At 50.7% G+C, this 15,619-nt stretch overlaps 1 protein-coding gene and 1 long non-coding RNA gene across 2 annotated transcripts in view; one reads left to right on the plus strand and one right to left on the minus strand.

The window, feature by feature from the left end:
• Positions 1 to 1,642, minus strand: part of LOC106888748 — a 5,270-nt gene extending 3,628 nt beyond the window's left edge. Inside the window, exon 1 of the long non-coding RNA XR_001412172.1 lies at positions 1,556 to 1,642. This is a non-coding gene — a long non-coding RNA (uncharacterized LOC106888748). The remainder of the gene's footprint in view (positions 1 to 1,555) is intronic.
• Positions 1,643 to 14,445: 12,803 nt separating this feature from the next.
• Positions 14,446 to 15,340, plus strand: DNAJB8 (DnaJ heat shock protein family (Hsp40) member B8). Its single transcript, XM_014943173.1, has one exon. It carries the CDS (start codon positions 14,617 to 14,619, stop codon positions 15,265 to 15,267), a length of 651 nt encoding a protein of 216 aa, XP_014798659.1. The 5' UTR covers positions 14,446 to 14,616; the 3' UTR covers positions 15,268 to 15,340.
• The last annotated feature ends 279 nt before the right edge of the window (positions 15,341 to 15,619 follow it).

Consider the following 15,619-nt stretch of genomic DNA (forward strand, 5'->3'; position numbering starts at 1 on the left):
GGGTTTAATATTTTTCCTAGAACTTTTTTTTTTTTTTTTTTTTTTTTTTTTTTTTTTTTTTTTTCCCCCCAAAAAAAAAAAAAAAAAAAAAAAAAAAAGGCAGTGGGGAAAGCAACCTGTGTTTGAAAGCATCAGATTCTGGCCCAAGCACTGCCAGCACAGCAAGGTGTGTGACGGGACCCAAAAGCGCTGCCATCAGGAGGGGCTCGTTGCAAAAGCTGCTGCTCCTGCCCCGCAGCCTACAGCCAAGATACAGCCCTGTATCTGTACCTGTAGAAAAACCTACCTCAGGAGGCACATGATGGCCCCTGACTTCTCCAAGGCTGACAGTGGTCGCTAGAAGAGCGAGAATGGTGAGGGGGTTTTATAGTATTTTGGGGGTTGCACAACATCAGCGGGGATGGGGCTGGTGAGACCACCTGGACCAGCTTGCACAGCCAGAAGCAATGTGGAGTAAGGGCTTCGTCCCTCTGATTTCATCCCGTCCTCGGTGTTCGTGAGCTCCCGGTGCTCTCAGCATGGGCTGGGCAATCGGTACCTCTGGTTTCTCGCCCTGAGAAAGCCACCTGTGGTACCAGGAGGGTTTATTTACCTGCTCTGTGCCTTGTGACCTCCTTCCTGAGGGAAAATGGGCAGGAGGCTTCCTGAAGCAGCTGGTAAAAGGCTCTTAGATGGGGAGAATGTTTAGGAAAGGCAAACATGGTGAGAGCTGGCTGCCAGGAAGGGAACTGTGACCATCCCATGGCCCTGGCCTGAGCAGTAAAAGGACTCTCCAGGCAATACAGAATGCAAACACAGCCCTCCCCCTCCCCTTGCCAATCTCCTAATCAGAGAAGGAGATAAAACAGGGCCTGCAGACAAATGCTCAGGCTGTCTCCTACCCACACGCCGATCTGAGCACATGGAGCCCCCCCCCAGCTCCAGCCAAAACCCCCTTGGCTATCGCTAAGTCCCTCTTGGCTAGAAAATGGCTCTGTCATCTTCCCACTAATCCAGTTCCCATACAAACAGGCAACCTCCTTCCTTCCCTGCCACCGCTTATCCCCTCCGTCTCCTGTCCTCCCCCTCTCCCTTTTCACCCCAAACTGTATCAAATGCATCAAAGCCCGAGTGAATTATGTTCCCTTTGACCTGCTGGCAGCAAGTTCAGCCACAGTACATTAAAAGAGCAGAGGCTGAGGTTTCATGGTCAGTGAAGGGAGAGGTGGAGGAGGAACTGCAGGCCTTGTCACCGTGTTTCTTTTGCCTTTAGAAGCAGCATTTTCAGCCAAGTTCAGAGGCGCTCGTGGCTGAGGTTTGGGGATCAGCATATGGGGAAGGGGAGGTCAGCAGTGAGGCTGGAAGGTGATTACTGAGCAGCCCCTGCAGCCGCCCGCCTGTCCCGGCCGGGTGGTCTGATCCAGCGCTGTGGTTGCCATCGCCTCCCACTAGCCATCTCTGGAGATAACGGGCTGGATGGAGGTCGCAGGGGCCCACGGGAGGTGGCAAGGGCAGGAGAAGCCAAACAGCCAGGCCGGTCGAATCTCTGAACACCCCTGTGTGGGTGCTCACTCACCTGCTGGGGTCTGCAGCCCATGCTGGGATGATCATGACCTCCCAAAACTCTCCCCTTGTTGACTGATTTCCACAGGCACAGTTGATGCTTCAAGTTCTTTACACTACATGCACAACCTGAGCAACTTCACGTGGTTTTGGGCTTGGTTGCAAAAGATGTTCGTACCTTTGCTGACGACAGCTGCGTGGCTTACTGCAGGGAGGAGACCTGGAGCAGGAGAGGCTCAGCAGTTGTGGAGGTGCTTTGAGGAAGCATGGCAGTCTCAAGCTGCACCAGTGCTCCCAGTTTTCTGCCTGGTGTCCCTGATGCTGTGATGGAGAGGGTGTGCAGCATCAGTGCAAGCCTTAGTGGCCAAAACTTCAGCACTCTGTGCACAGGCACCCATGTCGAGAAAGGGGATGAAACTGGAGAAAAGTGGCTGCAGCATCTCTGGCTCTTACACTTTGGCTCCAAACAGGATGATGGACCTAAACCAATGCTAAAACACGCCGTTGTCCTTAGAGAAACAGAGGTGTACAGGGACTGGCTGTCATCTCACAGCACTGAGGCAGTTCGTGCTCTTGCATCTTGGCTGCGGGGCTGCTTCTGCCGTGGCTCTGGGTGTCGTGCAGTTTGGAGCACCCTCCTCTGAAACTGCTGCGACGGCCATGCCAATCCCCAAAGAGGCGGCATCGAATCTGGAGCCTGTGAAGCCACTGCCAGCAAAATAAATATTCGGGAATATTTTTAGCCTGCTCTTGCTCAGAGAGAATTTCTTTGTGTCCTTCTGAGGAGCTCGCCGGATCTTTCATCGGTTTGTTTTTCTCATTAGCCGGCATAAGCTTTGTTCTTATTTAATAAAGATTAGGATCTGCTGCCTCCAGCCCTCTCTTTTTGCTCCTCCGTCAGGCCCGTGGGGGCTTAGGCTGCAGCGACATGTTTGATGTCGGGCCGCGGAAGTTGAAATGCGGGACAGAAGCTGGCCGGGCTCTCGTGTTCGCTTCCCCAAAAGATCCCCGTCCTGCGCCGCTTCTCTCTGTCCCACCACCCTCCACAGAGAGCTGCCCCACGCGGGGAGAGGGGAAAGGGACAGGACAGAGTGATTGGAAACCGCTGCCAGGATCATCCAGAGGTTTCCAGGCTCGGCTGGCTTGAAGCACTGCAAAGGTCTTGGTCTGAGCCACCAACACACAGCGTGGGGGAAAACGGGATGGCTGATACAGATGACTGTAGCCTGTGCATGAGCCTAAAAAAATAGGAGACTTGCCATAAATGGGGGAATGGCTTCTTCCAGCTTTGGAGGTCAGAGATGTGTAATGGATCTCCCATCCCTTTCTATATCATTGGATTCTCCTCGTTAGCCAAAATAAATCAAATAACTGCTTTTCTTTCTTGAGCTTGAATCATTCCTGGGAAAGAAATGGGTTTAAAATGACAACAGGTATGGAACCAGAAGGAATTTTATAAACTTGCAGAAGGGGTCTTTGGAGCTTTGAAAGTCTGATCTCTGCTGACAGCCACCACCACTGCGTGCTGCTCTGGTAGGAGCATCACCACATCCAGCCTGGAGAAGGGCTACTGCATGCCAGCGTGGCTGGCTGTGCAGCACTGCTGAGGCACATCCCTGGGACAGGGATGGCGAGGGGACGAGGGGGGCTGAGTTGTGCCTGTGATGAAGACTGGACCTGTATCTCAAATCAAGCCCCTGCATGTTACTTCTCAGTTATTGTCTCCATTGCCAACTGTATGGACCAGCCAGGTTATTGCTCTGCACCTCAATTTAGCCATCCCTGGAGCAAGAGTATATTTACCTTGCAAGAAATGCTGCGGTTATTTAATTGTGGTAACATATATAATTAGGTCTATACAGGTCCAGTGCTATTAACATGGCTATATGTGAATGCTCTTTTTTCTTAGAGATTTTTGTTTAAAAAAAAACAAACCAAAAACAACCTTTAAGCACTCAGACACTTGGTAAGAGGGCTCCCATTTCTAGCAGGAGGGCCCGTTTTGCATATGCGTAACTTCGAAGGGGATGAATAACTTCATGGCCAATAACGTTTATAGCTTTGCCTCGCGCGGGGAGATAAGGGCAGAGGAACGCAGGGCTGCGGGGCAGGAGCTGTTTGCTGAGAGGGGCCGGGAAGGAATCCAGTCCCCACCCTGCCCGAGCCTTACCTGCGCCCAGGTGCGCGCCGGCCGCGGCGCCGATCCCCGCCGGCCCAGCACCCGCCGCCGCGAAGGGCTGGATACCAAACCTCCTAGCTCACTGCGGCATAGCTGGAAGGGGAGGAGGAAAGGCGGGGGGACAGAGGAGGAACAGCAGGGAAGGCGAAATTTTAGAAATACTTCTTGAACAGCCGCAGTTGTAAATGAACTCACCCCTCGCCATGTTTGTGTCACTTGTGTTCGCTGCCTGGGGCTGTGTGAGAGCACAAGTTTTCCTGGCACGGCCGCGCTTGGAAAATCAGCTTCCAATCCATATATGATAGTATTCATGGAAACCACAATTCTAATTTACATGCGCTGATTTTACTGCCAGAAACCGTGCTGCCGTCCAACCCGGGGATAAAAATGCCGCCCTGTGACTTCCCTGCCCAATCACGACCAACCAATGCACTTCAAAACTCAAATATTTTCCAGGGAATGTTTGCAACCCACAGTTTAAAAAAAGAAAATCTTCCCCAAATTCATGTGGTGGCTCAGCATCATGGCTGCATTCAGGGAGGTTTCCTTATAGGTATTTCCCAAGGCAGATATCTACCCCCACGAAGGAAAAACAAACACACCCTTGAGAACTAAATCTTTCAGATACACAATTTCTTAAAGTTTCTTCATTCAAAATTTCTCCCTTGCTTTCTCAAGTGCTTCACACCATGCTATGGAGATGTACTCACAGGTCGCAAATGCACAGGGAGGAACCTGGCCTTTTTAAACCCCTTCTGCCCTGGTTAAAACCAGGGAGAGCTTCTCCTTCCTCTCCCCATGCTGAGCTCGGCACAGGGACCTGCTTCCTCCACTCCAGCCACTGCCATGCTCGGTGCAATGGAGCAAAGGTTGGGGAGGTGGAGAGAGAGAGCCCTTAACAAAGATAAAATCTATTTCTAATGTCTATAAAAACCAAACCCAAATTCCCAGTTACTTCAACGTGAGCTGTGGAGATGGAGGAATGGAGAATGGAGTTATTTATTAATAGAAGGGCATTTCAATAGAGATCGGAGGCAGTGATAGAGACCAAATGGAGGCATTTACAGAAATAATGCTCAGGAGGTTTTACCCAGCTTGGCCAGGTGTCTCAACACCGTGTCCTCGGGAAAGTTGCCTCCTGTTCCATGAAAAGGGTGCTTTTGGGGAGCTGCATGCTCACAGAGCCCATCACTCAGCCCATTTCCCCCAGACCCAGCTGTCATTTTCATGTGGAACTGGAGCCAGAAGAGCAAACAGAGTGGGGATATTTGTCTGGGGGTCCTGTTCTCATTGGGTTTTTTGGGAAGAGGTGTGATGCTGATCCACCACCCAGCTCAGACTCTCCCTCCCTGTGCCCAGCCCAGTGCAGAGGGGAGTCGCAGCCCCCTCCGGCCCCCTCCCCACCTTCCCTCCTGGCTGTGGCTTTAAACCTCCAAGGCCAGGAGCCTTAAAAATTGCATGAGACCCCACTCCGATTCCTACCACCACCTCCTGCAAAATCCACCTCCCTAAATTCCTTGCCGGCTCCTTCTCGACAAACACCTCTGCCCTCGCTTGGCAAGCGAACAGCGCCGAAATTCCCACCTGCCTCTCCCTCGCAGCCCCTTCTGGAAGGGGACTCATTAACCATGCAAATCAAAAAACGCTCTCTCCGAGAGCCCCACGGCCCATTTCCACCCTCCCCTTTCCCAACACCGACAAGGAATGACAATTCACGGGGGGTCTTCAGGGAGCCGGGGCGAGGGAGGGAGGGCCGCGGCGGCGGCGTGGCTGCCTGTGGCAATCAAGCTTTCCCACTGCCACCCGTCCCCGGGGAGCGTCCCCGCTCCGGTTGTGGAGAAGCAGCGGCGTCTCTCCCTCCACCTTGTTAATCCCTTTTCGCTCTGCTCCCGCGCTCGGCTCCCCACCCCGCAAAATCCCCCGGGAGCCCTGGGAAAGCAGCGCCCGCTCCTCGCTGCCCCTTTCTCCCCTCTGCCTCCCTGCAAAGCGGCGCGGGGAAGGGGAGGGAGGAGAAGGGGAAATGGGGCCTTTCCTTAATTGATTTTGGTGAAAAAGGCAGGCAGCCGCTGCACTGTCAAATTAATTAGTTCCAGAGCTATTTGCAGTTATGAGCCACGTAAGATTAGTGGTCATTGCGTTTTGGTGCTAGGGAGTGGTGTGGGGAAGAAGGTTTTATAAGCCCTTCTTTTTTTTTGCTTTTGTAGCCTTCCTTAAAAACACAGAAGAAAATAAAGGAGAGAACCCCCCTGGCTGCCAGTGTTGCCCCCCAGGCTGGCTCCTGCACAGCACAGGGGATGGGGGCAAAATGGCTGGTTTGGCCCATCCGGCATAATCTGCCCCACGCTGAACAAAGCAGGTGCTTTGCTGCAGCTCTGCCCAGGCTCTCTCCTCCTGGCAAGGGCTGGTGGGGTCCTCAGGGTCACCCTGCTGCCATCCCCACTGATGCGTGGCCACAACAGCAGCTCCCTCATCCCCACCGAGGTGTGAAGCTGGGCGGCCAGACGTGCCGGGTATCACCTCCGGGGACGCTTGGCCCCTTTTGTCCCCTCTTGCCCTCCCTCCTCTGAGAGGCAAAGCGGGCTGAAGGCTGGAGGAGAGGCTTTGAAAGCCCCGGGTGCAGCCCACGGGGCTCAGATCCCAGATTAGATGGGAACGCCTGCTGCAACCTGATAACAGAGCAGCATCTGACGGGGAGGCTCCGGCAGCGCTCCCCGAGTCGAGCAGCGCCTATTGTTTCAGGAGATATTACCCCGCACACATGCTTACATCTGGATATCGATAAGCGTGCCTGTTTAGGCATAAACACAGAACAACATGCAGCCACATACCTCTGCATTCCTCCTCCCCTCCCTCCTTTCCCTTTTTTTTTTTTTCCTCCCCCTTATTCCTTTATCTCCTTTTCATCTGCTCTTGCCTGTTAAGCGTTATCTCTGCTCCTCCTTCAGAGCCGAGTCCCGGGAAAGGGCAGTTATGGTGGGTCACACAAACGGGGTGCTGAGGAATGGCAAACATTTCAGGTGAATTTGCAAAGTTTTTGAGGGTTTGGGTGGAGGGAAGTCAGGGGAGAGGGTCTAATCAGACCAAAAGACTGTCAAATAGGCTTCAGCCAGGGTAGGAGAACACAGCATGGTTTGGTCAATGTATGGAGCACGTTCCTGACTCTGCTCGGGCAGGACCACCGCCTCTGGGCACACACCCCAAGCCTCGTCTGCCCAGCCATGAGAGGGCAAACTGTTGTAAACCTGCACACCTAAACTTACAGTCCCACACGCTCTCGTGGGACCCCCAACGCCACATTTACTGCAGGTCAGATCAAAAAGCAAAACAGCAGGAGCGTGGTTTTTACAGTGATTAAAAACGATTTTAAAAAAATATAACCACCTCCTCCTTTCCTGTTGTTCGTTCAGTAAAAGCAAGTCTGAGAAGTGAGCAAACACCAGCCCTGCCCCACACAGCCCCCAGCACCTCCACTGCCCCAAGGGACTGGTGACACGCAGCCACCGCTGAGCCAAAAGGCTGCCAAAACTGCCTTCTCCAGCCCTGGACCTGGGGAGAGGGGACATCTTGAGCAATGCTGCCAGGGAGGCCTGACCTGCTTACTCCAGAGAAATGTGGCGGGAGCTCGGGGACTTGGCTTTGCCAAAAAAGGCATTTTTGCAAGTGCTGCTGTCAACCCCAGTCCCGGACCCCAAAAATGAACAACCCTGGCACCCAAAGGAGCACTTGGTGCTGACACACGCATGTGATCACAGTCGGGCTGGTCCACCAAGGGGTCTGCTTTCTGAAAAGCAGGCTGGGGCTTACCCTGAGCCAGCCAAAGCACCGCCTGCCCCCAGCGCTGACCCTCGGGCGCTTGCGCAAGGACGGGGAGCCACCAGGTCTGCGGCAACTACACACCCAGCCCATCCCTTCCCCACTTACTGCGTGCTGGGGGCTTGGTCCACTTGACTGGGGAGAAAGGCATCCCATGGGATCTTCTGGTGGCCCCCAGGGTTTGTCTCCGGCTATCCCCGCTCAGACAGTGTCGTAAGATCTGCTCCAGGCAGGATGGCACTGGATGCTGCGCCCCCAACTTGGCTTCAGTTAGGGCTCCCAGCCCAAAAGCTACATCCTTGGCATGGGGCTGGGCCAATCCTTGAAGCAGGCTGGTTTCCAGCGCTCCATCTTTCTAGGAATAGAGAGAAAGTACATCATGTCAAAGAACATGTCAAAGGTGCTCACACCTAAGTAATTTATTTAAGGAACTTCGTCCCAGATAAATCCAGTGACAGCCATGAACCAGCTGCAGAAATCTTGTCACAACTCACCCCAGAAACAACATGGCACATTAACCATTCCTCTGAAAAGCTCTCCTCAGGCCTCTGCTCACAGGGGTCACCCAGATCCAGGGTGGAGGGCACAGGTCGGATAAGTGTTCCTAGGAAGGAACTGTACATTGGTCAAAGGCTTCATCATTCCCACTCTGGCAGTCTCCACCGCAGTCAAAGGCAACACTGCTTCAACTGACTCCATGTGTGTGACCAGTTCACCCAGGCAGCTCATGCTGCCCAGTCACAAGAACACAGGTAAGACCACAGAGCTCCTCTACAAGCCCCAAGGAAAGACACTTGGATCCCAAGTAAATACAAATGGCTCTCCAGCTAGCAGGGGATGTCCCTCCTCCCAGATGATGCAACTTCATCCTCAAGACTTCCACTTGCTCCCTTGCTGCAGTCAGATATGGGCAAATAGTAGTCCAGCACTACCACTGGTGGTGTTTCTGGGCTGAAACAGTAGAAGGGAGTCCATGTCTGTACACAAGACTTTCTGTGCAAAACCACAGTGTGCACAGAAAGGACGGGACCCCTGATCAGTGTGCATATGTGTTTCCAAGCATCCATGCACACATATGCACCATCTCAGGAGCCAGGGCAGGGCAGAGGGGCTCTTTGGAGAGCATGGGTTTGAGCACCAGGAGCAAGGGCAACTCACAAGCACAAGGCAGTGTGGCTGCATCACACACAAGCTCTCTGGAATGGGACTGTATACTGAATTTATGAGCTCTTAAGTCATCACATTTACAATTTCTATTCTCCAGTCTTTTAATCCCAGCAATAAACTTGGACTAAACTTCTGCTGAGGCAGTGTGGAAATTTCACTGCTCCAGGCAGCCCCATATACAAGGTGCCCATAGGCAGGACCAGAACATGCTTCCTGACAGCTTCAATGTGGGGTCTCTTCTCCAGCTCCTTGCTCCCAGTAAAGTCATGAGTAACCAATCAGTCCCCCACCTGCTACCTTGATTGCCCAGGCCCCCTTCTTGGACATAGGTATAACACTGGCAAATGTTGGGGGACAAACACAGTGGTCCCCTGACAATCCCTCCTATCTTCTAGAGAAAGGGCCTGCTTCTTTTAATCAGGGGGCTTCAGGTCTATGCATACATCATCAGGACCCTCACCTAAGTTTCGTACCACTTGGGACACCCTCATCACCTACAAACCAGCCCCACTGGTGCATTTTTACCTACCTAGAGTTGCTTTACATCAGAGACCCACGTCAGAAGAACCATCTCCAGAAGGTTTCCTGCTGGAGTGGTGGTTCTCAACAGGAACTGGTCTCCGAAACTGGCACTTCATTTGCAAACTGAGATCTAAAATTGAGATGGAATTGGCACTGATAAACCTACTAAAGGAGGCAGGCCCTCCCTGCTTGGACGAACCCCACGCTTTCAGAAGAGGGTGGCATCATTTCTGCAGAATGCTTGAGTGGCCTCAAATAACATACTGAACTGTCAGGCACAAACCCAAGTGATGGCGTGAGCCAGCAGTGAAATAATGAGAAGCTGATCTACAGCTTTCCCCCTCTGGTTTATTAAATGAATGCTCCACATACCACTTCCCACTGACTGGAGACAGAGAGAAAATCCCAGGACAGTAACTCATCATCCTTTCTTCCCCTGAGAAGATTCAAGGCTGTGGCTATGTATGGATGTTGTGAAGTGATAAAGTTGCTGCGGCTTCACGAGTTACCACGCATCAGCTGAGCCGTGCCGTCTGACCGCGCGCGCTCCCGGCTCCCTGCAACTGGGTGGTAAAACATGTTCGCTCACGATGGGGCTGGAGCAGGTACACCGTCAGCGGGCTCCAGATAAGCACGCTCTGCTGATAAGCAGTGCCTCATTAAGCCCCAGGACTCAACGGCTTGCAACGCAATCCTTGGCCTAAAAGTCCCTCCTCTTTTCAAGTTGCAGCCCTTGGTCATGGAACTGGCAAAGGGAAACAGCTCTGGGAGAGTGGTCAATATTGAATTAATTCCTGCACATAGCACAGAGAGGAAGGAGGGTTGGGGACCACGCCAAAGAGGAGAAATAGTAGAAGGACCGGCCAACTGCATTGCTGAATACAACCTTGGTGTAGCCACGCCTGGACAAGGATAGTGCAGATGACACATAGAGATGACCCAGGCAATGAAAGCTGACTCCACTAAGCAGGACCTCTTTGGCTTCATACCTCAAAAAAGGGACATTTTGGGAGGTTTCTGCCTCTTGCAACCACCCAGAAGCTGGGTGTCATCTTGCCTGAATCTTGGTTTAGCCTCAAGCCCCAGTCTGAGGCTCAGAAAATCTGGTTACAGACCCAGTTCTCTGGATCCTCCTTGAGCTCTGTCTCCAGCCTCTGGGGGTCCTTCCCAGCCAGCACTCCTCAGAGCCACCCCATCTCCCACCCCACAACCAACCTCCATGCTGAGCCAGACACACGGGACCAATGCATGGAACACACCGGCACTCCCTGCTGCCCATGGAGATGGAAATCCATGTCATCTAAGTCTTTTCTGCTCAACATTCACAGCTGCAAAAACAACAGGCAAACTCCTGACCTCCTAAAACTAAACATCAGGCACCTACTCCCTCTCTCCTCTGGTCCACCCAGATCTTCTCAGGGTGGCAGCTGCACCCATTTAGGACGGGTTCTCCTTATCAAGACATTGCCCTTACATTTTGAGACTCAAGGGGATGTTCTTTGGGGCAAATCTATTTTTCAGTCATCTTCTGAAGTCAGGCAGGTCCCTCTGTGGCCTCCCAGCAGGAGGTCGGGACAGTGTGCCCATCTCCAGCTGTACTCACTGGGAACATGGGTCGGGGGGCGAGAGCAGCCTTCTCTCTGATGGGGCCACCCCGGGGTGAGGCATCCGATGACAGTTTGACTGGTGGAGCAAAGAGCGACTCCTGTTTGTTTGGATAGTCAAAGGACTTGGGATGCATGTCTCCTGTTCATGTTGGTTTAGATAAAAGGACCCCAGCCCTGTCACAGGATCAACTGGGTTGGTGAGAAACCACTCACATAGACTCCCTTTGCCCTTGGACCCTTTTAAAACAGAAGAAAACATTTAAATAATAATAGTAATAATAATGGCAGTTGTAGTAATAATAACAGGAGAAAGTTTTCACAGCTCAGAGACACTCCCTCCTTTCGGGCCCTGGGTGTGTTGGGGTGCCAAGAGCAAGGTCAGGGATTGGGGCTGCAAGTTTGGGGTCACCTGCAGTCTGGGTGACCGAAAGCTTGGGAAATTTTGCTGCTTGGTGCCTTGTGTTCTGTCTTCCCATCCTGACCTGGCTGACAAGCCCTGCCCTTGCAGACCCGATGCCTGGCTGGGAGGGAAGAGCTGGCTGGATGTGGCTGTCCCTGGAGTGGGGGACCAGGGGGGGACAGGGACTGCTGCATCCGCATCCATCTGGCATACTGAAGCAGCGAATGAAGGAAAAGGAAGGAGGGGGTGGGTAGAAGAGAAAATCCCAAAGATCCTCGGATAATAAGCACCATTAAGGTTAGTCTGTCTCATGATTGTTTCTTATTAAAAAGAGACTGTACTTTATCTGTGCAGGATATGCTGTTTGGATGAGGGAATTAGCAGAGTGACTGCCTCCATATCATCTAATTAGCAAAAATGTTGATAAGCAGATACAATCACATATGATTAGGATCCTTTTAAAAAGCCACTCCATTAATTAAATAGACAGAAAGGCCGCCTCCAGCCCTCGCGTGCCACTGATTAGAATACAAATATTTACACTAATCTCACCTCCATCAGCCATGGGACACTTTTGAGTATTTTTAGTGACATCAGATTACTATTGATTTTCATCCCCAATGTCAGACCATTTTGTTAGTATCTGAAAGTGCTGCCTTCAGTTTCGGATGCTTTAAATCATGTTAAGGGTTTATCTTAATGACGCTGCTGATAACCACTGTTCAGGTCACTCGTACTTTCTCTTCAAAGAACACAGTCTGGGCTGGTTTTTATTGTTTGTACTTGAGATTTAAGATACGAAAAACATTTCTCATTTCAAAGCCTTGGTTTCTAGGGATGGGGTTGCCAGGCTAGTTTGGGTCTAGTTACTTGATGTGTGCACATCTCGCTCATTTCCCTTTCTCCCTGCCTCTCCTCGACCCTTTCTTTTTTCCTTGCAAACCCTTTTGGCTCACAGCAGTGGCCTCTCTTGAATGGCTGCTAATCTCTGACGCCTGCTGCAGGCAGCAGACAGACAGGCAGTGAGCATCCTCCGTTTGGGGATGACAGGAGAAAAACACTCCCTACTTTTCAGATGGGTAGGACGCACTAAATCCAAGACAGATAATCCACTGCGCCAGCCAGTCTGAGACAGGCACTCATCATCAAAAGCACGTGTGGGAGGAGATGCTTTGCAAAGAAACAGCACAGGGCAAAGTCACCTCCTTCCTTCCATGCACAACCCCGCTCCCTGCGGTAAATAACTGGCCTGGGACCCTCCAAGAGACTTCTCTGATGTCCCATTTTCCCTTCTGGAAAACAGAAAGCAAGAACGGCAACTGCTCTTGAAATTTCTGCCAAGCATCTGCAAATGGACCATGCTGGCAGTGGCTAGGAGCTGTTGGCATCTTTTGGTGGCTTGTGGGTGATCCTCAAGTCCTATACACAATCATAAAAAAACACTAGCCCAAATAAACAAGTCCCCTTGGTAAAGATTTCAACCAAAGGACCACAGTGTGAGCAAGCCATGAAGCCTTAGCTCTCCCCTCAGCATGGAAGTGTAAAGAGCCCTCTGAGTGTAGATGAACTTTTGCCGTCGCTACAGTAGAAAGAACACCTAGCAGAAAAATAATTCACATTGCACAAATGCCCTGTAGTTAAAAAGACCTCCTCTGTGCAAAAGGAGGCAAAAGCCAAGATCTTCCCAAGGACGTGAGCCTGTGGCACCATAAGCTCCTTTGTTGCTTTGTGTTTTCTTTAGCTCCAGCCTTCAGACCAGCACTGCTCTGCCTTAGGGCAACTTTTACTGCCAGAATATGACAAGTACCTCCATGCCGACCCATCACTGACCAGCGAGAAACTGACAAAACAAAGTCTTTTTCTCAACAGGCATCAGCTCAATCGCCTTCTTCCTTCCACTGACACATTGCTTTCTACAGGCTGGCAAGGCTGCCCGTTGGCTTCATGGCCCCACACGTATGATGTGTGTTAGGACAGCAGCCAGCTCATACACTGTGCCTACGCTCTTTGGTCTGGCCAGCTCTTGACTCCTTTCCAAAGTGTGGGATAATGGAAAGGAGGGCAGTGATCTTCAACACATGCTGCCATTAGTAGGTGTCTACGACAGCGCATTACAGACAGATGAGTTCTCATTGTTGGCACTTCCTTGGAGACCTCCCTCATGAAACGATTTTCCCCGTGAGGATATTGCATTTCCCATAGGAATGGCAAATCTGGGGAACAGAAACAGATGCAGGATAACCCCAGACTAGATCATCTAAATTCAGCTCCTTAGGCTGAACTCATCTGTGTTGGGATCACTGGACAACCCTGTTGTACATGCATGCACCTTGGGACAGATAGCCAAAAAAGCACATAAAAAAGAGGCTAAGGTTGTTAATGAGATTCATCCTGGGCATTTATTTTAGTATCAACATGAGAGCTAAGCTCTTCTAGAAGTGTTAGGTTTAGCTATAAATTCAGAAGAGATCATGACGGTCATCTAATCATGTTTTAGGAAAAGGGTCCACTCTGGGTTTAAAAATGGCCACGTGAGGAGGTTCCAATGACTCATTACCTTAATAATTAAGGATGTGCAACGTATTTTGAGTTTAAATTTGGCTAATACCAACTTCCAATTTCTTTGCCCGGGAGCCTGGAGGTCCCTGTGCCATTGAGTTTCTGTTCCCTCTGCAGGTTCTTACAGATTATGATGAAGCTGGCATTGAATCTCCTCATAATACCAAGACGTTTTCCCTGAGTATCTCACTCCAGAGCATATTTTCCAAACCCTTAATCACATTTTATGGCTCTTCCCTAGGCCTTCTACAATTTATTGACACTCTTCCTAAACTGCGGCTACCCAAACTGCAAACAGCTTTCCTAGAGCTGCTGCTATAGGGTTGTATGCCCCACAGGGGTAATATGACCTCATTACACCACACTTCCCTGGGCTGCACATGAAACCACACCAAATATCTGAGAATCCCACCTTTTGGCAGGTACAGGCAAAAAATAATCTGACAAAGTCATACATGACAGCTGAGAGGGCAACTACAACGTCACATGTATGATCTATGTTTAAAAACATAGGCCAGTGACAACCACCTCCACCCTAGGTTGAAGTCAGGTCAACTGAGCAATGATTGGCTGAGCCCCCTCTGAGGTCACAATCTCATGATTTGTGAACAACAGAAAGAACATGGTCAAGCAGCACTGCGTGGCCTCACGTTGCTGAAGGACAGAGCAGATCAAGGGATGAACTGAGCATCTACTCACCTCCTGAGGAGCGCAGCAGCAGAATTAGGTGTCCAGGAGAATTTGCATGCTGGTCATCCCTGGGCTTCACACCCTTGGTGGGAGAGGGGTGTCAGGCATCTTCCAAGCAGCCCCACCTTTCCTTTGAGATGGTGGATTATTACAAAGTCCTTGGATTGCAAAGAAGTGCCTCACAGGATGATGTTAAGAAATCCTACCACAAACTGGCACTAAAATGGCATCCTGATAAGAATCCCAGCAACAAGGAGGAAGCTGAAAAGAAATTCAAAGCAGTCGCTGAGGCATACGAGGTTTTGTCTGACCCCGAGAAACGATTACACTATGACATGTCTGTTAAGGAGACCAGATCCGACAGAGGAAGAAGAGCCACAGGGGGTCATGACAACTTCTTTGATTCCCCTTATGCTTTCAGTGACCTTAGGGAGATCTTTGAGGAAGTCTCTGAAGTGCCAGATCCCTTTCTATATGATTTCTGGGACCCCTGCAAATCTGGTAAAAACTGGTACGAAACAAGTGGAAGAACCTCCGACGTGTTTGCTGACTTTATGGAGTCATTTGTGACTTTATTCAGCCCCAGCAAGCAGTCCACCTCTTTGTTTGCTGAGGGCAGAACTGGGCCACGCGGTGTCAGGTCAGAGTTAACTACTACTGAAGTGGTCAACGGCAAGATCATCACCACCAAGAAAATCATCGAGAACGGGCAGGAGAGAACAGAAGTGAGAGAAAACGGCAAGCTGAAGTCTGTGTCAGTAAATGGGAGAGATGTCCTGAACTCATAATGTCCCCCAGCACCAAGCATCAACTGCAAGCTCTGTGCCATGCTCTCATTGCTCAATGAATAGGGTCTGCTACAAGCAGTATTAATAAATGCTGAGTTCATCACACAATTGATGCAGATTTCTCAATGGTTGGAAACAAATATTTTACAGGTAAAGATATGGAGTTACACTAAATTAAGGAATGGGACTCTACTAACTCTGTGCAAGGTGATAGATAGCAGTTGTTTAGTAAATATGCATAGTAGATACATGTGACAGCAACCTCTCTGGTTTTCCAAAGAGACCAAGTTAGTATCGCAGGAGAAGACAGGTTGGTTGATGAACAGGTAAGAGACCTCTATGACATGCTATA

Source organism: Calidris pugnax, unplaced genomic scaffold (assembly GCF_001431845.1).
Source record: "Calidris pugnax isolate Ruff unplaced genomic scaffold, ASM143184v1 scaffold128, whole genome shotgun sequence".
NCBI lineage: Eukaryota > Metazoa > Chordata > Aves > Charadriiformes > Scolopacidae > Calidris > Calidris pugnax.